The sequence below is a fragment of the Vidua macroura genome, chromosome 25, assembly GCF_024509145.1.
Source record: "Vidua macroura isolate BioBank_ID:100142 chromosome 25, ASM2450914v1, whole genome shotgun sequence".
NCBI classification, from domain to species: domain Eukaryota; kingdom Metazoa; phylum Chordata; class Aves; order Passeriformes; family Viduidae; genus Vidua; species Vidua macroura.
The window spans coordinates 4,580,628-4,602,536 of NC_071595.1; the positions used below are offsets into that span (position 1 = coordinate 4,580,628).

The 21,909-nt window shown below is 50.9% G+C and overlaps 1 protein-coding gene across 1 annotated transcript in view; it reads right to left on the reverse strand.

Moving 5' to 3' along the window:
- Nucleotides 1-6,899: 6,899 nt before the first annotated feature.
- Nucleotides 6,900-21,909, reverse strand: part of EPHA10 (EPH receptor A10) — a 28,179-nt gene continuing 13,169 nt past the window's right edge. The window contains exons 6-17 of the mRNA XM_053998751.1: nucleotides 18,587-18,711; nucleotides 16,834-16,996; nucleotides 15,641-15,749; nucleotides 15,494-15,549; nucleotides 14,605-14,730; nucleotides 12,622-12,807; nucleotides 11,495-11,556; nucleotides 11,204-11,407; nucleotides 10,535-10,684; nucleotides 10,169-10,362; nucleotides 9,920-10,084; nucleotides 6,900-9,595 (exon numbers count right to left, since the gene is read on the reverse strand). Of these exons, the coding sequence (XP_053854726.1) occupies nucleotides 9,481-9,595; nucleotides 9,920-10,084; nucleotides 10,169-10,362; nucleotides 10,535-10,684; nucleotides 11,204-11,407; nucleotides 11,495-11,556; nucleotides 12,622-12,807; nucleotides 14,605-14,730; nucleotides 15,494-15,549; nucleotides 15,641-15,749; nucleotides 16,834-16,996; nucleotides 18,587-18,711 (1,655 nt within the window). The 3' untranslated portion in view covers nucleotides 6,900-9,480. The remainder of the gene's footprint in view (nucleotides 9,596-9,919; nucleotides 10,085-10,168; nucleotides 10,363-10,534; nucleotides 10,685-11,203; nucleotides 11,408-11,494; nucleotides 11,557-12,621; nucleotides 12,808-14,604; nucleotides 14,731-15,493; nucleotides 15,550-15,640; nucleotides 15,750-16,833; nucleotides 16,997-18,586; nucleotides 18,712-21,909) is intronic.

Below are 21,909 nucleotides of genomic sequence, written 5' to 3' on the forward strand. Positions count from 1 at the left end.
AGTGACATTGTTGAGGGGAGCACACACACGCAGTGATGGGGTTGTAATGAATTAAGTGCTGTTCAAATTGATACAGGACTGCTGTAAGGAATATGTGTGTGTGTTGTGAGGAGTAGGACACAGGTGTGATGAATATTGTCCATCAGCTGTGATAGAAAGCCCATCATCCCAATACATATTTTCAAAAATGAATTTAAGGCTGAAAGAGATTATTAAAAATGAGGAGAGGAAATTGTCTGGGATATATTTAGAGTCCCTTGCTAGGTAAGATGAATTCCAGAAGTGAAAATACTGCCTGTGGGGTGAAAGGGATTGATGCTGATATTGTGGTGGCTCACGATAAGATAGGGCTGAGGCAATTCTCCTGCCAGGGGAGAGTGTCTGGGGAAGGAGAGCCCTTGCCTGGGACTGCTGTGCTAGGGACTGGTGTGCTGGGCTCCAGGAGGGACGCACAGTGCAGGGACTGTCCTGGAGCCGTCAGCCCTCCCCCAGAGAGTGCAGCAGGTCTCTGTCCCCAGCCTGGGGTCTGGCTGGTCCCTTCCCACCTCGGTTTCCTTCCTGAGCCTGTGGGCACTTTGCAGCTGGGTGGTGGGGACACAAGCTGGTGAGGGATCCTGGGATGCCAAGAGGAAGAACACTTCTGCAGAATGAGGTTTATGAGCAATCAAGCCTGGAGATGCTCAGGAGAGAAGCCCCCAGCACTGGTGCTGGGTGGGCTTAGGCTGTGCCCCTCTCCATTTCATTCCCTGGCACTAAGAGGACATGTCCCTGTATCCCAAGAGCTGTGCCAGCTGGGTCTGAGGAGATAAGCACAGCAGCCTGCAACCTGCCTTGCCCTGGACATCTGGAGAGCTGGGTCTTGATCTTGGCTGTTTCCTCACTCTTTCATTTATCTCTCTCTGCTGCTCTGGATGACAAGATCATTAGAAAGCCAGTTGCTGTTGCTGAGCTCTTCCTCCCAAGCTGTGTGTAAGCGTGGACGATGCCCGAAAGACAAGAGGTTTAATTGTGTTCTGCCTGCAGCTACGGGATGTCAGCCAGGCAAATTTATAGCCAGGCTGCGTGGGGGTGGGAGATGCACCTCCATTACTCACCAGCCTGGATGAGGTTTAGCTTTATTGTATCCTGAAATAGCCAGAGCCTGGGAGGTGCCGATTGAAGCCATTTGAAAACATGACAACATCCTTGGGACAAGAGGTGTCTAATCTAATGAAGCCAGAAGGCATTAGATAAGAGCTGTGCAAAGCCGGGAAAACACAATTAAAGGATAAGGACTTCTGTTGACCTGCATCAGGAACACTGGAACAGAGATATTGGTACAAGTCTAATGAAAATAAATGATCTGTTTGAAACATTCCTCAAGTCAGTGACAGAGCCCCAGCTGGGCTCAGCCTTGAAGGGTCCCACCAGCCATGGGCTGATGCCTTTGTGGGGTTCCCTGAGCAGGGCTGGTGGCACCTGCCTGTACTGCACTGGGGGCATGGCAGGGTTTTGTCTTTGCAGCAAAACCGCCCAGGAGCATGTCACCACCCCATGCCCTAGTGGTGGAACAAGGGAGCCACTGGGATTAGTGCCCATGCATGGCACATCAGGGCTTTCTCCAGACAAAGGCCCTTCCCGAGGCTGGCACTCCAATGCCTTTCTCACAGTTTGTTAACCAGGCAGGATCCCCTCCCTCCCTGCAGAGTTTTGTAAGATTTTTGTCTCTAAAGAACCCTTTAAAACCCATCAGGGTGGTGAGCTGCAGGGGCCAGTGCTCTGGCCGGGTGGACAGTAGTCCTGCCCAGAGCCCCTGTGTCACCACCGTGGTGTTGGGGAAGTGGAAGGGAAGGAAAGGCTCCTTTTCTTTCAGTGCCCTGAGTGCACTGTGCTTTGTGCTCTCTCCTCCCAGCTCTGCTGTATCAGAGCTGCATTTAGGATCTGGGTTTCATGCTGGACCTTGGAACAGAAACACCTCCCTTTAGACTCTTGCTATTAGAAACAGTGATTAAACACACCCACTCCTGTAAATCACTGGCAAGAGGAACTTGTCTCAAATCATGCTTCTTTGGCAAGAGTTTAAATTGACAGTGACAAACTTATTTCTGGAAGGAAGTTTTATTTTTGGGAGTTCGATTCATTGTGCCACTTCTCATTTTGATGCAGTGTGATGTGATACCTAACACATCCTTTTTCCCGTGAGGCAATACAGGGATTTGTGCATTGCTGTGAGACAGTGTGTGCCTCACAGATCCACCCGGCTCTCCTCAGGAGAGACAGCACTTCTAAACCTGATTTTAACCAGCTCAGGGAAACTCTCATAATTTTTGAGGTCACTGAGCCTATTTTTCCCCGGGGGTGTACAGCATTCCTGATGTACATTCCATTACCCTGGGAGGCTGTATTTACAGTCACCAACAGCCATTTATCCACCACAAAATTGATATCACCCAGGAACACCTAAATCTCACAAAAAGCTTCTTTATTGCCTTCTTAATCCTTTTACCTCCTAGTGTTTAATAGAATTCACTTGAAGATATTTAACAGCATAAACCCCCAGGGCTGAATGCCATCTCTAGGGCTGCTTGAAGGGACAGCCCCACCACCTCTGTGCTCAGGACTCCTGTGCTCCAGGAGTCCCTGGCCCTGCAGCCACAGGGTTTTATGAGTCAGACAGGCCTGGCAGCACTGGCTGCTGCCCCACTGCTGCTGCTGCCTTGTGAAGGCTGCCCTAGAACAGAGACTAGATGGAGTTAAAGAATAAAGCAGAGATTTATTAAAAGGCCTCCATGGATCCACCTTGGGCAGCACAAGAGCCCAGCCAGGGCTACACCCAAGATGAACCAAAACGGTCACAAAATGGACACCTGGTCATAAGGTCTCTCACTTTTATCAGTTCTGGTCCATTTGCATATTGGAGTTAATAGCCCATGAAGTCCCATTCTTCTTGTTTTTCTCTCTTCAGCCCATGTTGTTTCTGCTTTTGGGCCTGAGATTTGGATCATTTGTCCTTGGTCCCCAGCTAGAGAAGGAATTGTTTTGTCTCCCTGCTTTGTGAAGAGAGATCACCATCCCCTAATATGAAGCTCAGAAGTGCGCACTAAAACAACACAGAATGCAAAAAACACAAAAGCTAAAACCTGAGCCATCACTGCCCCATCACACCTGGCTGCATTAAGCTTCCAGCAAACGAAGACACAGCATTCCCCTGGGAACATGTCAGCAGGAACAGGCTTCATTATATAGAAGGGATTTGCAAGAAAAACTTGAATTGCCCAGTTCTAATGCTTCCCCAGGGTGCCTCTGGAACAGATGATTGAGGGCTCCCACAGGGATGTGATGCTGCTGCTTTAGTTCAGCCCCATTACGGAATTTAAATACTGTGGGAGTTAATGGAAATGTTCATGACTGCACATGCAGCAGTGAGTTGGGCTCCCAGCATGCGGGGCAGAGCAAGGGTAGCTCCCCACATGCTGCAGGTGCCAGGGATTTGCCACAGCACCCGAGGAAGTGCCCAGCAGCAGAGCAGGCAGGGGGATGACCCTGGCTCTGCACCACGGAGCTGGCACTGCCACCCTGACAGCTGTGCAGCACCAGCAGAAGTGAATGCTTTTCAGAGAGTTCTAGGAACAGTGGCACAATGCTCCTCCTGGCACAGCTGACTCCTCAAAGTCTGGTCTGTCAATAAACCAGAGCTCATTAAAATGACTTTTTAATTACTGACATCCTCTCAGTCAGACATCATCCTTAAAAAACAGGGTGTGGGAGTAGGTGCCTGGGGAGAACACCTTGTGTAAATGCTCTTCATTGTTACAGAAACTCCAGAAACCTCTGAGCAGCCTCATGTCTCTCCTCCTTCCCTTTGCTCCTGCTATTGGGGCTCTGGAGATGGCAGTAAAAAGGAAGCTCTAGCTCCCTGAGCAGTGGCCATGCCCATGCTGTGATAGTGGCTCTGGGGCACACCTGGACCTGCTGACAGAGCACAGCTCCTCTGCTTTTGTCTGTGCTCCTTCAGGTGTGGCAGCTGCCCAGGAGCAGTCGCTGCACCGAGCAATAACAGCTGTTCTTTGTCTGATGCTGAAGGTGCTTGCCAGCCTCAGGAAGATAAAAAGGCTGAAGATATTTTTAATTGTGTAATTAAATGGCTCCTGTGCCTTCCAGGCAGCTCTTGCTGCTGTGCAGATGGCCCCGCTCTATGCTCTACGTGGCAAGCCACAAGTGCAGAGGCAGCTGAGGTCACCCCTGGTGGGGTGGGTGGGTGCTGCTGGCTGTCACCCAGCCCTGTGCCACTGTCACCCAGCACTGCTCCAGGGTCATCCAGCTGTGCCTCCACTGGGCCACAAATCCCCACATCTGTCCCACCGTGGGCACCCCTTGGCCAGGCAGTACAGGTGCACCCACCTGGTCCTGGCCGAGGTGGGTGGTGCACAGTCCTGGGGACAGCCCCGTGTGGCACTGGGAACCCGTCCTTGGGGCAGGAGGAGCTGCAGGGGTCTGGCCGTGTCCCAGCCTATGCAGGGCTCTGCAGGCACACGGAGACTGTGGGAGGTGAACAGAAGGAGAAAAGCAGCGACACTTGAACTGACAGATCGTTGATTACCGTGACTAATGGCACTTGCTCTTTCTGATAATTAGCAATTATTCATATTCAAACCTTGCTCTTCCTCCAGACCCAGGTTTTTTTAACATCCCCAGGGCACTGACCTCCTCTCGCCCTTGTCCTTCCTGTGCGGGCAGGGTGGGGACAGGTGGCAGCAAGGCCGGGGTCACCTGAGCCTAGCACTCTGCTCTCGGGCTCGCCATGGCAGCACAGACGGGTCTGGCAGCCTCTCTGCACTGAGAGTCCACAGGAGGAAGGGGGAAGGTGATGGATTTCATGTCTGGGGCTGCTGTGTGGCAGTGAGGGGCAAGAGGAGCAGCCCTGGCTCCTCCCTTGCACTCCTCAAAACCCAGACCCGCTGGTGATGCCAGCTGGGTGCTGTGGCAGCTGCTTTCACCAGCACCATGCAATGAAGGTTTTGTTTTAAAAATCCCCCGCATGATCAGCACCTGGCAAGTGCTGAGCCCGTCCCTGACAGCAGTGCTGCACGTTGGGTTCCCTGTCTGAGCCATATGGACCCCCCTTTCACCAGAGCCCCTTTGGGGCTGAGCGGGGTGCAGGGCTGGAGCAGAGTGTGCAGGGCTGGCACAGCCAGGACAGGAGGTATCCCACAGCTTCCAGAAGAGACAGTGCCAGGAAGGCCACAGAAGAGAGACAAACCCATCCCCATGTCTCCCAAGGAGGCCTTAGGTTTTATCTTTTATATTTTTCATATTCTGCACTGCTTTAGTGTGTGGGTCTGAGCTTCATATTAAGAGATAGTAAGCTTTCTTCACAGAGTAGCTAAACAAAACAATTCCTTCTCTAGCTGGGGACCAAGGACAAACGATCCAAATCTCAGGCCCAAGAGCAGAAACAACGTGGGCTGAAGAGAGAAAAACAAGAAGAATGGGACTTCATGGGCTAAAGCTGTAATTAGACAATTAACTCCAATATGCAAATGGACCAGAACTGATAAAAGTGAGAGACCTTGTGACCAGGTGTCCATTTTGTGACCATTTTGGTTCATCCTGGGTGTAGCCCTGGCTGGGCTCTTGTGCTGCCCAAGGTGGATCCATGGAGGCCTTTTAATAAATCCCTGCTTTAACTCCATCTAGTCTCTGTTCTAGGCCAGCCTTCTCAAGGCATCAGCACAACTGCCGACAACTGGGCAAAATCTGTCCCTGGTTGGCTGTGACTGGGATTCCACTGTTCATCACCCTGCTGCAGAGCTCTTATTATTTCTTTACAGAGCCAGTATAGCCCCAGCCAGGCTCCATGAAGGCTGCCTGCATAAACTGACCATCAGAAGGCCATTCTAAGCACCTTTCCCAGCAGCAGTCACTGCTGTCACCACACCAAAAGAGATGTGAAGGGCTGAGAGTCACATCCAACCATTTTTAAATATCATTGTTTGTGCTGAGTTTACATTTCATGCAAACTCGTGCTGGCCATACACGGCTTTCATTCACTCAATAAAACAATTAATTACGTGCCTTGAGTGCAGGAACTCTGCAGCATTTCCCCTCTGCTCAGCAACATTCCCACACTCACACATGCTGTGTCAGACTGGCCACGGCACTGACAGCTCCACACTGACAGCATGTCCAAGGTTGTCTGGTCCCAGGGGTGGTGGGAGGGTTCCTATTGTAAATGCAGGTGAACTCAGTGGGAAGAAATGATGATGTCTGACTCCAGTTCAGAAGGCTGAACGATTTTATTATAACTATATTATAATACATTAATATACTATTTAAAGGAGATACTGAAACTACAAACCTACTATTTCTAACTACCATATCTAACTCACAGCTTGTGACCCTCCTCTTGAGAGTCCAGCCACAGGTGGATTGGATTGGCCATCAGGCTCAAACATTCCTCACCAGAATCCAACCAAGCAATCACCCCAGGTAAACAATTCTCCAAACATGTTCTACATGGGAAAAACAAGGAGCAGAAATAGAAATTGTTTTCTCTTTCTTCTCTCTGTGCTCCTCTATGAAAAATCCTGAGAGAGAGAAGAATGTGCCTGCCACAGGTTCCCAGCTGTCTGAACAGCACCTGGCCCACAGGCCAGGCCATGCACCTTTCTGACCACACAACATGCAGCAGCAAAGCAAAGCAGGTGCTTTTTCCTCCCCACAAAGCATCAGTAGCAAGAAACCACCCCTCCAGCCCCTCTACAGATGTCAGCCCACCTTAGTACAGATGTCATTTAACAAAACAAGGCATTACTTCAGACTTTGATGGTACTAAAACTGTCCCTTACTCACCACATGCCACCTTTGATAAAGTGGCATTTTCCCCAGAACATTGAAATGACCCACACAGACAAACCAGGGCAGGATTACTGGTTGGTTTTACTCAGGTATTTAGATAGCTCTTTATTGCCAGCTTCAACCATGGTTCAATAAATACAAAAATGTTTTAAATGTCAATAGATTTTTATTAGCATTTATAATAACTATTATTATTATCATTATTAATAAATATTCCAAACCAACTGAGATTCCCTGGAGATGTCTGACTATAGTTCAAACATGAGATGCACTCAGAGTCTCTTATAATATTATATTACATTTATCTCTAGCTTATAAAAATATATATTGACGTCTCAAGTGTGTATTTACAGTACTTAAGATGTGGCTAATGAATATAAAAGCATCTGGAGATGAACCACCTTGATTCCCATTTGGTTTCTTGTGAGGGGAGTGTTGCAGATGCTGCTCCCACAGGACTGGGGCTCTCCCAGCCCGTGGAGAAGGCAAGAGCCTCATGATATGCCAGAGGCTGGATGGAAATAGATCAGGGTCATTTTGAGGCATTTCCCTTGCAGCTCCAAAACAGCATTGCTGATTAATTTCATTATACTACTTCCCCAAGGAGAGAAGCTGAGAGGATACAAGTTAATTTTAATATCATAACAACAATCTATAGCTTAATCTACAAATCTTGTTATCTCGTGTTGGTGAGGAGCTCAATTAAAGGTGTTTATTCTTGCAAAAACCTGGGCTAGGAGGCAGCTTCCATGGGGGGCTTTCTTTTCCTTCCTTGTAGGAGAGACCAGGAAAGCTGATGACTCCTGTTTCTGCTGAGTTAGAGCCCATCCCAGAGCTCAGCTCCTGTGGAACCCCTCCACACAGCCATGGCTACTTCCCACAGGAGCCACCAGCCCTGACCAGACACCGGCCACTGCAGCCCAGGGAAACAGCCATGACCACAGATAACTGTGCTGAGGTTTATCCCTTTGCAGCTGAGCAACATCCAGAGGGACAAAAAAGCAGATTCCAGGGGCCACACGTGGCACCCAGAGCCGGCCCCTTCTCACGTTCCATGTTCTGGAGACAGGGTCTGTTCTGGGGGACTCGAGGGAACACGTTGCTGCCTGCTCATGGCCAAGTTTGTTTTCCAAACTGAGGCACACTGCCACCTCGCCACCAAGCCCTAGATGTCTCCAGACCTCCTTGAGAGCAGGTGAACCAGCCTGGAGCCAGCTCCTCCAGGAGCAACTTCCCAGCATGGCTCCTGCACCCCAACAGAGCAGGGACAGGGTTCAGAAGAGCCAGAATCAAGCTAGTTCAACCTCCTGCCTAGAGACCTGTAATCTACTTTCTCTAGAGATAAAATGTAAACACAGAGAGCACACAAATTGCACTTGATCCTTGGCATCAGGCATTTCACTAAATGCAGGGCTCGGCTCACTGCTATTCCTCTTCAGGCTGGGAAACAGTGGCATGGCAAGTGACCAACCCGACTGGAACAGACTTGGAGAAATTATTTCTGTTAAAAACACTAACCAAGAGACACTGGGGAGGGAGCATGGTTTGAACTGCAGAGGAGGCAGGAAGGAGAAATCTTGTTTTCCCCAGAGAACAACAAACTCCCCAGAGCGTATGCAGCACTCGCCTGGGCAGAGTGGTCACCACGCCAGCCCCAAGGGGCCCTTCACTCAATCCTCATTCTCATCCTCATCCTCTTGGAGCAGGCTAACAGGAGGGTCTGACTGGAGCAGATTTCCAGCCAGACTCTGAGCATCTCCCACAGCCTTCATCCCCTATGTAAATCTTTGCCTTTCAGCATTAATAATTCACTTGAAACATTTACAGATCACCATAGAGCCTTACAAAACTCCATACAGAGCTGCAAATTCCCATTTAATTAACTAACTTCAAGGAAAGTTGTATTACTAAGATGCTATTTATGTCTTCTCAGGGATCAGGCTGCAGCTCTGGGAGCTGCTAGCATGCCAGGCAGGCAGCACCATGCTCAGAAAACAAATTTTGGGTGTGCCCTGGATTGCATGGATGCAGCCAGCACCATTTCCTCTGTGCTTTACTGGAGAATATTTGGTTTTGTTCACCAACTGAGGTGTCAAAACTCAGTGAAGTAGCTCATGGAGCAGAAGGGATGCAACTGGGAAAGAGTTTCCTTCAGCACAGATGGGGAAAGTCACCTTCCAGGAGTTGGGCACTGGGTGAGAGCTGCTCTCTAAATTTAAAAGCAATAAAAACTCCTTGTGGGGTTGCTGAGATCTGTCAGGTTGTATAAAAGTCCCCATGGATTCACCAGCAGGATACCAGATACAGAAGTGTTGGTTCTGGATCAAGACAGTGCAAAAAGGTCCATCCCACCCTGTGAACTCAACTACCATATGAAATGGCATCAACACAGTTTGACTCATCTTACAAAACAGTGCTGGGGAGAGCCACGTCCACCCAGGCATGCCGCACCATCCCAGGAATCCTGGGCTGCCCCGGTACAGAGGACAGAAGCCCTGCTCTCTTGCCACGTGTTTGGCAGCACGCAGCGGTTTCCACAGCCCACCTGAGACCTCAGGTTCCAGAGGTGGGGCTGATTTGGGCCAGCAGGCCACTCCTCCCCGGGAGCGTGGGCGGTGCTCCGCACCTCTGCGGGACACGGCTTCATACCTGCACGCCTCGGCCGTGCATCTGGATGACCTGGGCCCGGAGGCTCTGGATTCCGCTCAGGATGGTCTTCTGGTGCTCTGCTAGCGTGATCCCCAGGCTGAGGATGTCCCTGCAACATGAGCCCCACATCAGCCAGGACACACCGGCCCTGACCACCACGTGACACCGACTGCTTCCAGTTCCAGACGTGCACAAGTGAGAAATCCCCAACCTTTTGTCCCAGCCAAAGCAGAACTGACACTGACCAGGCATCCCGGGCTAACGGGAGCCTGCAGCACACCAGGCATGGGACAGCTCTGAGCCCATCACCCTGTGCTACAGCACCACAGGCTACCAGTAAATCACACTGGATGTGGCTCTGCTCTCTGGCAAGGGCAGGAAACGTTGCTCTCACTACACCCACAACACAAGAGAGAGAGAACAGGTCACTTACTGGGCTGTCATCCTGGCCACCGACTCCAGGTAGCAGTAGCCCGCAGCAGTGAAGTTGTCCTTGTATCTGCCCATTTCTATAGCTTCCAGCCACTCACCCACGGAGCTGAATGATGGGAAGGCCGAGAAGGTTCTCTTGGAGAGGGGGATGGATGTGCCATGGGACCTGCCAAGAGAGAGGCTGGTGAAGAGGGAGTGGGGCACAGCAGGGCAGAGGGGGGATGGGCAGGTGTGGCAAGAGGGTGCACACCTGGGGCACACAGAGCTGGGGCACTCTGGTGGCTCCAGGCTCTGCACCAACTTGCTCAAGGTGTTGTGGATCTGCGAGAACTTGGGCCGCTGGCTGCGGTCCTTCTGCCAGCAGTTGAGCATCAGCTGGTGGAGGGGTGGCTGGCAGTTGGCCGGGGCGGGCAGGCGGAACCCATCCTCCACAGCCTTCATCACCTGCAGGACATGAGGGGCTGGGGTCAGGTGCTGACATGCAAACCAGAGACAAACCCTGGGGCAAACCCCTGGGGCAAGCCTCCCTCCTCACACCACTCCTTCATGAAGTGGCACAGCCACTCCTTCAGCAATGGCCGCACCATCGTGCTTCGTGCAGCTGCAGGGCACTCACATCCTGGTGGGACATGTCCCAGTAGGGTCTCTCGCCGTAGGACATGACTTCCCACATGACGATCCCGAAGCTCCACACGTCGCTGGCAGGACTGAAGTGGTGATACTGGACGGCCTCAGGGGCTGACCACAGCACCAGACTCTTCCCACGCTGCACAGGCAGAAGGGCAGGAATGATTTACTTGTTCAGAAGGGTGTGGCCAGTGCTGGCAGTTCCTGGGTAGCCATTCACCGTTCATCGTGCCCTGCCTGGCATCACAGGGTGGACACCGAGCAAACCCGTGTGCCATGAGCACATTTAGTACTAAGAGAAAACTTTTTCCTCAATTTGTTTAAAATGTCACTGCAACTGAATGCTACAGTGTGAGTCCTGAAATATTAATGGGAGAGGAGAATGTCCTCAGGAAGAGCTGATGGCATTTTGTACACTAATATTGAAGGGAAACCACCTCACAGTTGTACAAACACAAGTCCCTCTGCCCTGATTTGTGCAGCAGGGTTGTGGCTGGAGCAGGCATGGTGCCAGGCCCTGCTATGCCAGTCCCTGACCAAACACATTGGATTTCTACCTGAGAAAGAAGTCCAAGGTGCAGAGTCCCTGTTCATACTTGAAGAAGGAAATGGGAGCCTAGAAAAAGTGTTGACAACAGAATGTGGAAATGCAGCTCACCATGGTGGAGAAGATGGTTTCCATCTTGTCTTCCTGTGGCCGTCTGAACCCCGTGATCTTGCATGCTAGGCTGCTGCTCACAAGGACCTTGTGGGCAGCAAGGCTTTTGTGTATGTAGCCCATCTCTGCCAAGTACGCCATGCCAGAGGCGATGCCCTGCAGCATGCAGATGAGCTGCATGCCTGTGAACTGCCCCTCGTGTTTCTGTGAAAGCAGAGGAGGAGAAGCCAAAGGGCAGCCATGGGAACATGGCCAGGAGAGCCCAAGCTGGGCAGACACCCCAGTACTCACTCTGAGAAAGGAGTCCAACAGGCCGTTCCCCATGTACTCCATCACTATCATCATGGTGCTCCCTGCACAGACAGACAAGCAGCTGTGTCAGTGTCAGAGCTGCCATCAATCAGAGTCTGCAGGGGTTACAAATCCAGGTGCCAACCCCTGCACTGTCTGGCTTTTGGGGGAGATAAGGATGTTATCTCAGCCAGGTTATAATGAGCACTAGGCCCAAGGCTTCCCTGTCATTCCCAGCTAGGAATGGATTCCAGGATCAGAAGCTCCTTTTATCAGGACTCTGAAGTACATCACAAAGGACAGCACAGCCCAGTGAAAGCAAAAGCAACCATCTCAGCCAGAATACTTCCTTTCCTAATAAAAAGCCTAGTTAGAATCAGCTCACATGCTCTGGTTTCTTTGGATTTAAACAAGTATCCATTAACTATCACATCCATAGCCTGGTTCTGCACACACTCTCATGGGAGAGAGCTGCAGCAGTCAGTTTCATCTGATTTACTGACAGAATCTCGCTTCAGTTGACTTTTGTTAAGAGCACACGTGCTTGGCTGCTAAGCGAGTCCCACTACCTGCATTTATTGATCTAGCTGGAAGCTTTTTATTAATCACCAGACTGCAAACCCACGTGGGAACAGCTGCTCTCCAGGTAGCCAACTGGACCTCTAGCACCAGGTTATTGTGAATGCAGGTGAACCCAGTGGGAAGAAATTATGATGTCTGACTCCAGTTCAGAAGGCTGAATGGTTTCTTTATTATAACTATACTATAATACATTAATATACTATTTAAAGGCTATACTAAAACTACATACCTACTTTTTCTAACTACTCACAACTCGTGACCCTCTCGCGAGAGTCCAGCCACAGGTGGATTGGATTTGCTATCAGGCTCAAACAATCCTCACCAGAATCCAACCAAGCAATCACCCCAGGTAAACAATTCTCCAAACACATTCCACATGAGAAAAACAAGGAGCAGAAATAGAAATTGTTTTCTCTTTCTTCTCTCTGTGTTCCTCTATGAAAAAAACCTGAGAGAGAGAAGAATGTGCCTGCCACACCAGGTTACCTCTCCAATGCAGCAGTTTAAGCCCATTCCTGCATAGGAGCCTCGTGGGACCCACGTACCTCTGGTGATGACCCCCTCCAGGCGGATGACATTGGAGTGGTCAAACTGGCCCATGGTGCAGGCCTCGGCCAGGAAGGAGCGCTGCTGCTTCTCGGAGCAGCCTGCCCGCAGCGTCTGGATGGCCACGGGCAGCTCGCGCTTGCTGGGCAGCTTCAGGCATCCCCGGCACATCTCCCCAAACTCTCCTGCACAGCAGAGAAATGGGTTAAAGAGATCCGTGGCAGGACTGCTGCCACTTGTGGTAGTCTGTTATTTTACACTTTGTTCCTCTGTAGTATGTTTTGATATTCTTTGTTATAAGTCTGTAATGGTTCAGTTTGTGTACCCCATTTGGCTTCCCTAATGGTTCAGTCCTGAGTTGTTTGCCACAGTTTTTCCCCACCAAAATGTATGTAAATCCACATGTCAATCCACCTGTATACCTCCCTTGTTCCCTTGTCTCACCCCTGTCCGTCAAACATAGCACACTCCTTTGCTTCTGGAGTGTTCCCTGTCTTTCATCCCTTCCTCGAAGCAGAATTGGATTGTAAGGTTTGCTCCCTCCCCATGCTAGCTTCTGTTGGGGAGCCCTTACCCTGCACCCCTCCCCTAATGCCCTCCTGCTGGTCAAAGGTTGTGTCCTCCCCGTGTTCCCCCACCCTTTAGGAGTTGCCCCTTCATGTTCAGATTTGTCACTTGCTCTGCCCCGACTTCGGCATTAAATATTTGGAGATTCAGACAAGTGTCCTTCCCTTATTCCTCTTCCTCAGTTGCCTCATGCTCTGTGCCTCTGCTGCAGCAATCACCGCCACCCACAACAGTCTTGGCAGAGACTCGGGGGCCGTGGCTCGTGTGTCTGCCCTGCGGCCACCAGCCAGACAGTGAGCCAGCCAACCTCCATCCCGTGGCCGCCGAGAGCCAGGCGCAGCAGCTCACACCAGGCCATCCTGAGCACCGTGCCACTCCTCTGCTGACCCTCAGCCATCTCCAGAGCCTCTCAGCTGTTCTCTCCATGCTCTGCTTCAGTGCGTATTGTGTTTTAGCCCACGAGAGGAGGAGTGACCCCTGTCACCGAGGTCATGCTCTGGGCCTGGATGGTTCTGCCTCCTGGTCTGCTTCCTACAGAGCTGGACACAGCAGGGCTGTGAGGGAGGGTTCCTGCAATCCTTGAGGAAGAACATCCCCCTGCACAGCCAAGCGCTCCACAACAGGAGCTGTGGAATTCCCAACATAAAAAAAACAATATTGCCTTTACAGCAAAAAGCCTGTAGCTATGAGCAGCTTTATTGATTTGGAAATCAGGTTATTGTTGGGTCAGCAATAAGACAAACACACTCCCAAATTCCTTAGATTTAAATGTCTTCCTTACTAATTTCTTTCTTGATTTTTCAAACACCAGTTTGCTCATGAAAGGTACGTGGGGCTCCTCTGAGCTGCTCCACACTGCAGTTCAGAAGCAACCTCGTCCCCTCTTCAGTGTCCTCTCCCCTTCAACACTGTCCTTCAGCTGCAGGCAAAGCCCTTCCTCCTCCCTTCCTCCACCTCTGCTGCTGCTACAGCTGAATTTATCTTTAGGAAAACAAATGACAAAGAATGATCACCTTTCCCACATTCTGGCACACAGTAGCCATTAAGGCTCTAGGGTCCAGTCAGGGGATTTTAATTTGCTTTTAAGTTTTAGGCAGTGAAGTTGATGAAAATCGATAAATCATTAGGTTCATGTATTTATAAATAGTTTTCATGCTGCTGTCAAACTGCCCAGATGCAGATAATTGCTGATGCTGATGCTTGCGTGGCGTTTGCTTGGCTGTGCTCAGTGCCTCAGGAAAACACCAGGAATGTAGAACGAAACTTCTGGATAAAATCCTCAGCAGCCCCGTTCCCATCCTCTGCTGCAGGCGGGCACCCCCAGGACTGCAGCAATGTCATGGCACTGCCCTGGCCCTGGGAAAGGGGAACAACCATCACAGCCCACGGCACGGCTACCACCCTGTGGAACTTGCCTGTCCTGATAATCTTCTCAATTTTGATGCTGGCATTGTCCAGTTCCTTGGCAAAGAGGTGCACAGCCTGCATGGGGTCTTCGCAGGTGCTGGGGTCAATGTATGTCCTCCTGGTTGGTATTTTAACTGCAGGAAAGGCAGAAAGGGCAGGTGAGAGGGGCTCGGCAGAACTTCCACCCACCCATCCTGGGAAACACTATCCCAGCTCATCCATCTCCTGGTCTGTGGGCAGAACCAACATGCCACCTTTGTATAAGCAAAGCAAAAGACTCATTTCTAAGGTTTCTAAGACATTTTTTTTATGATTGAGTGAATCCAACTGCTCTGCTCCACTGCCACAACCCCTGGGTAAAGGAGAGCAGCCCCTTTGCTCCAGTGAAGCTCCCACCCTCCAAAGCCAAGTGAAATGGTCAAGGCAGGCTCTTCTACTTCCGAGGTGCTTTGCGGAACAGAAAAGCATGTGTGCACTCCATGGGCTTGTGCCAGGAATCAAATAAACTCATCAGTCCTGACATCTGAATTCCCTCTGACAACTGTTGTCTGTAAAATGATTGCTGCTCAATAATCCAGAGTAGCCCCAGAAAACAAGGCTGTTTGCTCGTGTTCATGAGAAGTTGACAATAATTTATACACCCCATGTAAGCTGCAAGTATCCCCATTTCCTCTGGCACGCAGTGACCCACATGCAGCAGGGATAGACATTGGCACATGGAGCTGTCAAGCCCACAGTCCTCAGAGAGCCTTGCTGTGCTGGCCCCTGCTCTGGGATAACACAACATGACAGCACTTCAAAAGTGAGGGCTCAGGGCTGCTTTGCTGGGTTATTAACAGTGATAAATACAGGGATCCCCACAATTATACCCGGCTGTGACAGCTGCGTGCCACTTACAGTGGAAGTACAGCTCCTCATCCCCATCCTGGCTGGCTTTGCTGTACTCACACTGCCTGCAAAGAGAATGAAGATGCACACCAGCACCTGGGCAGGAGCCCCTTACCCCAGGTCAACACCCCCTGGACCACGCCTGGCCCTGCTCACCTCCTCCAGACCATCACGCCGACCAGCACGGACACCAGCACCGTCAGCCCCACGATGGCCACCACCGCGATGATGAGGACGGGCTTCTGCTCACTGGAGGCCACTGTCACTGCAGGAGGGAAGCACAGCCACTCATCAACGTGCTCTGGGGCAGGTTTGATGAGAGGAGCTGCCTTGGTGACTGCTCCCGTGGCCAGCCTGTGTCCTCCAGAAGAGTTGTGGGAGTTTGGCTGCTTTTCACCATCCTCACAACAATTCATGCTCTGGTTCAGCTTTAAGAACCCAGGCTGGTGCGATCAGTCCAACATGCTGGGCAGTGCTGCAGGCAGCACAGACAGAGCAACCCAGCATTGCTCCTGGTTTTGGTAATCAGAGCTGAGGAAGAATCCTGTTTATCAGAGGAACCTATCAAAATTTATGGCCTTACAAATAGTTTTCTTTCATCACATTAATCCCTTTTCCTCCTGTTTTTGCAAACAGGGATATTAGATAGCTACATTCTCTACAAAAGTTTTATTGGCTTCAATTAATTCTGAAATATCTTCTGCGTGGCAAATGAAGGCAATTTAAAGCCCAGTTAAACACAATCTGTGGGAGCTGTTCTGAGCCAGCCAGCTCAGCCTTGCTCTTCCAGCCAGCGTGGGGGATTGTGCCAAAGCCCAACATCCCTCCAGCCCTCTTTTAGTGAAATAAGATGCTTTTGGACCACAGTTATGAATGGGAATATAAAAGGAGAAGTCTCAGCAGATAACACTGTTGCTGGCTGTCCTGAGCCAGCTAAGGAGTAGGTAAGCCAAGTGCCTCCTGAGCCAGGACAGCAGCGGGAGGCGGGAGCTGTCATGAGCTAAGCATGTTTTTGGGCAATTCCAGCCAAAAAGCAGAGACTGTCCCAGCCTCTTCATGAGAAAGGAGCCAGAGAGCAACTGCCCTCACTGACTCTTCACTGAGAAGAGACAGGACAGGCTCCCCCAGGACAGGCAGGGCAGCAGGACCAACCTCATCAAAACCTGATAGGAAAATGCAAGGACAAGCAAATTCCTGGACAGCAGTGGCCCTTAGACCTGGAGAAGCAGAACCAGAGAAACAGGTGCTGCTCCATGAAACCAGGAGCAGCTGGGGCAGGAGCTGCGAGCACAGCATCCCCAGGGCTCAGTTCAGAGCCCTGGCAGGGGCACAGGCTCTGCTGCACTTACACTCTGCCAATGTCTCCACTTCAATGCCAGGGTTGCGGTTCCCATAGTCTGGAGAGGAAGATGCTCGGATTTGGAAAATGTAGAGGGTGCCAGGCTTCAAATTATTGACCGTCACGGCCGTGGATGTGGTTTTCACAGTTGAGTAACTTTGATCTCTCTGATCCTGTGAAATAATGAGATACCTGAGATGGAGCTGGACTGACAGCTGCGCCACAGAGCCAGCATGGCACAGTCGTATCCTCAGCTCTGGGCCCCATCAGGACAGTCTGTCCAAAGAGCCAGCCTCCAAAAGAAACAATACATTCACTGGATGGCTGATCAACAGAAATTATATGGGAAGGTCACAGGAAAGAGCAGATGGAGGTAGATGGTGCTATGAAGACACGAAGGCAGAAGATGGGGTGGTGGGGAGCAGCTGTGCCACCCCTCATGGCAACTTCCCCCTGTGCCAGGCTCAGCTAGGGCACCAGCCAGCCCTTCCCTGCTCCCCTGCTGCAGCTGCTCGAGTACTGCAGCAAAACTGTGTGGATTGGTAAATGGCAGGTGGAGCCCCGAGGGGCACCCCAGCCCCACAGCTCAGCACAGGCAGTGTTCCATCCCCACAGTCTGGCACAGGCAGTGTCCCAGCCCCACAGGCAGTGTCCCAGCCCCATTGCCCAGCATGGGCAGTGTCCCAGCCCCACAGTCTGGCACAGGCAGTGTCGCAGCCCCACAGCTCAGCACATGCAGTGTCCCATCCCCACAGTCTGGCACAGGCAGTGTCCCAGCCCCATTGTTCAGCACAGGCAGTGTCCCAGCCCCACAGTTCAGCATGGGCAGTGTCCCAGCCCCACAGTTCAGCACAGGCAGTGTCCCAGCCCCACAGTCTGGCATGGGCACAAACAGCAGCCACTCGCTGCACTGTTCACATCACTACCAAATGTGCTTCCATTTGGTATGTTTTCCCCTTTGAATCTTCACAGTAAAAACAAAAGCTTTAAAAGCAAAGATTAGGAACTAAGTTGATATCCATATCAGCATCAAGAGCCTCATTTCAGTGAATAACTGCTAAACTGAATTTAAATTCTCTACTCAAGGAGGAAGGATCCTCATTTCATACCCCAAGTATCATGTTGCTGCAGCCCATTTGCACAGGAATTAATGTCTCGGGCTCCAGCATTTGCCCTCCTCCACAGATCCCTCCTCTGAAATCTATCAGATGCTGAAAATCACATTAATATGAATCAGCTTCACAGTAGCTTGTTTCTAAATACAGAATGCTGACATGCCACCTGCACAGTATGCCTGACACACCGTCAGCTCCATAACGAGCCTGAGCACACGCAGATAAGGTAATTTGCAGAACTGTGTCATAAACTGCATTCATTTTGATTTAGAGCCTTGTTCCTGCTCTGCCCACTGGTATTTCTCCTAAAATTCCCAACCTACTGCACCTGTCAAACAGCAGCAATTTTTAAAACCAAGAAACTGTCATAAAAATATTTGCTGGCTCCCCTCCCATGTAGAAGAGCCACCCACAGTCACAGGTTTGTGGCTCTCAGTCCTAAACCAGTGCAGACCACAAGGTCCAACACTCTCCTAGAAAGCAGGCTGGAAATACAGAGACCATCTCCTCCAGGTTGTAGGAACCCACTGTGGTGTCTCAGTCCCTGCCTAGCTGGAGTCACAGATGGATGGGCAGCCCTGAGGGGAACAAGGGAAGGACACGGAACCAGCAGGGCACAAGCAGAGCCCATGGCTGCCCAGAGCCTACCTTCTCAAAGTACTTGACCTCGTATTCGGTTCCATTGGCAGTCAGGAAGCCTGGCTCCTGCCACGACAGGGAGATGCTCTTCTGCTCCACTTTATCTGTGCGGATGTCAGTGACGGGAGTTGGCACTGAAAATGCAGAGAGGAAACAGGCAGTGACTGAGGGGCTGCCCCAGTAAAACCCTGCCCTTAAACAGCTGCAGAGTGTGTGGCTCCTGCAGACACCAGTCCCCTCTCTCTGAATCAGGAGTGGAATGGCTCCGAGCTGGTGACCATCCAATGGGAGAAGATGGTAAAACACAACAGCTTTGTAATCCATGGGCAGCCTGCAACACTCCAAAGGAAAACTGGCAAAAATCCTAATGGCACCCTCCACCCTTAGTGCTGCTGAGGGTGGCCTCCTGTCCTGGCCTCTGAACCCCTGCTGAGGATGTCTGGGAAAGGCAAAACACAGTCTTTGATCAGGAGGACTGGTGGGACATTCCAAGGCCTCCTGAACCACCTCACACCAGATCTACCCCATGCAGCTGGACTGCTGGGAGTATGACCTCTGCTCTGAGAGCAGGCTATGCCTCAGGAGCTGCCTGTGGATTTCTGATCAGCACAAACTCCCTCCCCAACATGTGTGCATCCATTTAGTTCATCCACTGCAAGATGCGCTTGCTAATATTCCCATTTTAACCAGATTTGGCTCCAAACAGGTCTCCAGCCTATGCAGGCAGCAGCTCACAGCCCTCAGGCACAGCAAAAGCTGCACAGGGACATTGAGTGTTTCAGCTTGTCCTACTTCCCATCAAATCAGGACATTTGCTGGACCTGTCTCTGTCCCACGAATACTCCTGTGGAGAGGAACAAGCCCCTAGAAAGTAAACTTGAGTATCTGTGAAATTTTGTATTTATTACTTAGCTCATTAATCTTTGCTGAAGTAAAAAGCCCTCATGTTTTATTCATGGTGATTTGCTCCTTGATTCCAAGTCACTTTGGCTTCCTGTGAGAGGAGTCAAAGGGGCTCCTGTGCAGCTCCCACGGCCCACACACAACTCCCTCTGCTGTGACCCACCCCAGGGTGTGGGACAGAGTCAAACATTATCCCCTAACACTTGCCTTGGGTCCTGCTCCTGTAAGATAAGCTAAGTGCTCCTTACTGTGTTGTATGATCCTCATCAATAAAATATCACACAGCTGCCCTCCTGTATCTCTGAATCCTGGAAATGGACTGAAGAGACATGAATGTGTGGTCCTGACTGTTAACAAAGCCATCAGGAAAAATGCTACTCACTCTGGGATGTGCTTTAGAGCAGAGCCCATGGTACATGACAGAAAAGCAGGTGCCAGCCTCAAACATGTTTAAAAAAACATTAAAGAAAATCACATAGGCTATAAAGCATTTCACACTGTGAAAAAAAAAATGTGTTTCCCATCAGTATTTTAAGCTTTCATATCATTGCCTCTATTTGAAAAAGCAAACATTAAATTATTCACCACTCTGCCAGATTTTCTAAACTCCATTCCTCAGTACGTGGGTTTTCTCCTGTTGATTAACCAGCTTAGCAGCAGAACAGGCATAAAACTACATGTGGCACCGTGTCCCTGCCCAGAACAACTCCAACATCTGCACTCGGTGAGGGACACCAAATGTCCCTGCTCGTGCCAGATAGAGCCACCTCTCCCCTCCCTCACCAGTTACTAACATCCCAACACTGAATATGCCTCAGAGATCTCCATTCCAAAGCAAAGAAGCCGCCTCACCAGTCAGAAAGCAGCCCTTTCAGGGCAAAGACCCCAAGAGCTCAGACACTGGCCCCAGAGCCAGCTCATCCTGGAGCCCCATAGTGACTGAATCAACCCTGGGCATACCCAGGCAAATCTACTTTGGAGGACCAAATCCAGCTCAAACTCCTCCTCCAGCCTCAGGAAGGAGGATGCATTCTGGCACTGGTTGCATTATTAATCAGCAGCAGATTTAAAAGCTCTTTAAGGCAGAAGCCTTGTATTCCTGCCAGGAATACAAATGACAGTGGCCTGGAGTGCACATTTACATGGCTAATGCAGCTCCACTCCTGCAGGCAAACAGCTCCCCTCACTCCTCAAACACTTTTATTTAGTGCCATGCTGGGGACAGATTAGAAAAAACACAGTATTAATTTTGCCACCTGCAGACTAAATTGCATCTCTTCTTTTCACTACAATTACAAGGAACGATGGACAATTCCCTCTGGTGACTGCTGGAGGGGAAGGACAGCACAGAGCTGCACTCAGAGCTGGATTAGAGGAGCAGGATCTGACAGCTAAATAGGGTCTTGTTTCTTGTTTAATTTTTCCTCTGAACCTGCTTATCAGCAGACAGAGCTCCCCTGCTGCTGCAGACGCCTTCCGAGACCACAGCATGACAGCCACCATGGAAGGCACCACTGCCCAGGCATCCCTGAAGTCTCTTTCCTCCTGACCTCTGGCCCCATCCAGCACTTCTGTGGTGGGCTCTAGTGACAAGGGGCTGCAGAGTCAGGACTCCAAGAAGCCATGTGCTCTGAGGAGCAGCTCCCCACGCTGTCCCTGCCAGCTGTAGCTCCGTGTCCTGCCCACGCAGGGTCCCCTCCTCGAAGTGGGGTCTTACAGACAAGCTCAGCTCTGCAGCCACTCCCCCAGGAGACAACCTTCTCCCCAGCTTCTCCCCTTCTTTGCTGATAGGCATGGGTTAACCATCACTGTCACCCCTTGCCAACAGTGCAAAGGCAAGAGGAACCAGGGCACTGGTGCCTGCTGACAGGGCAGCCCTGGCCTGGCACTGCCCGGGAGGGGACACCCTCAGCAATAAAAACTGTCAGTGTTCCAAGAAACTTCCGAGCCTCAGCTGCTTGGGTAATTCCGAGCTACCATCTGCATCAGGAGACTTGACAGCTCAACAAGAGACATTGATTTTGAACAGATTACAGGATTAATTATCCACATTCTTGATGTGCATTTCAGTTCCCTCAGGAGTACAGGGTATGGAGTAAGGGGCTGAGATTTCCCCCTTCCCCTGGGGAAAAGCTGTTCTTAGCAGCCAAGGCATGGGCTGGCATCACTGCCTTGCTGCTTTGCTCCCTAAGAGAATGGGGCACTCACTGCCCGCACCTGGCCCAGCTCAGACCTGGGGGCCCAGGCAAGGTGGGACCTCCAGAGCACCGGTGCCTCTGCCTGCACCAGGCTGGAGGAATGCCTTGTTATCAGACCTCTCTAAGCTCACCACACCCCAGCCTGTTCTCTGTCCCCCTGGCCTGAGCTCAGGAGGCAGGCAGAAGACCTTCCCAGAGCTGAATCCATCCTTGAACAGCGAAGATCCTAAT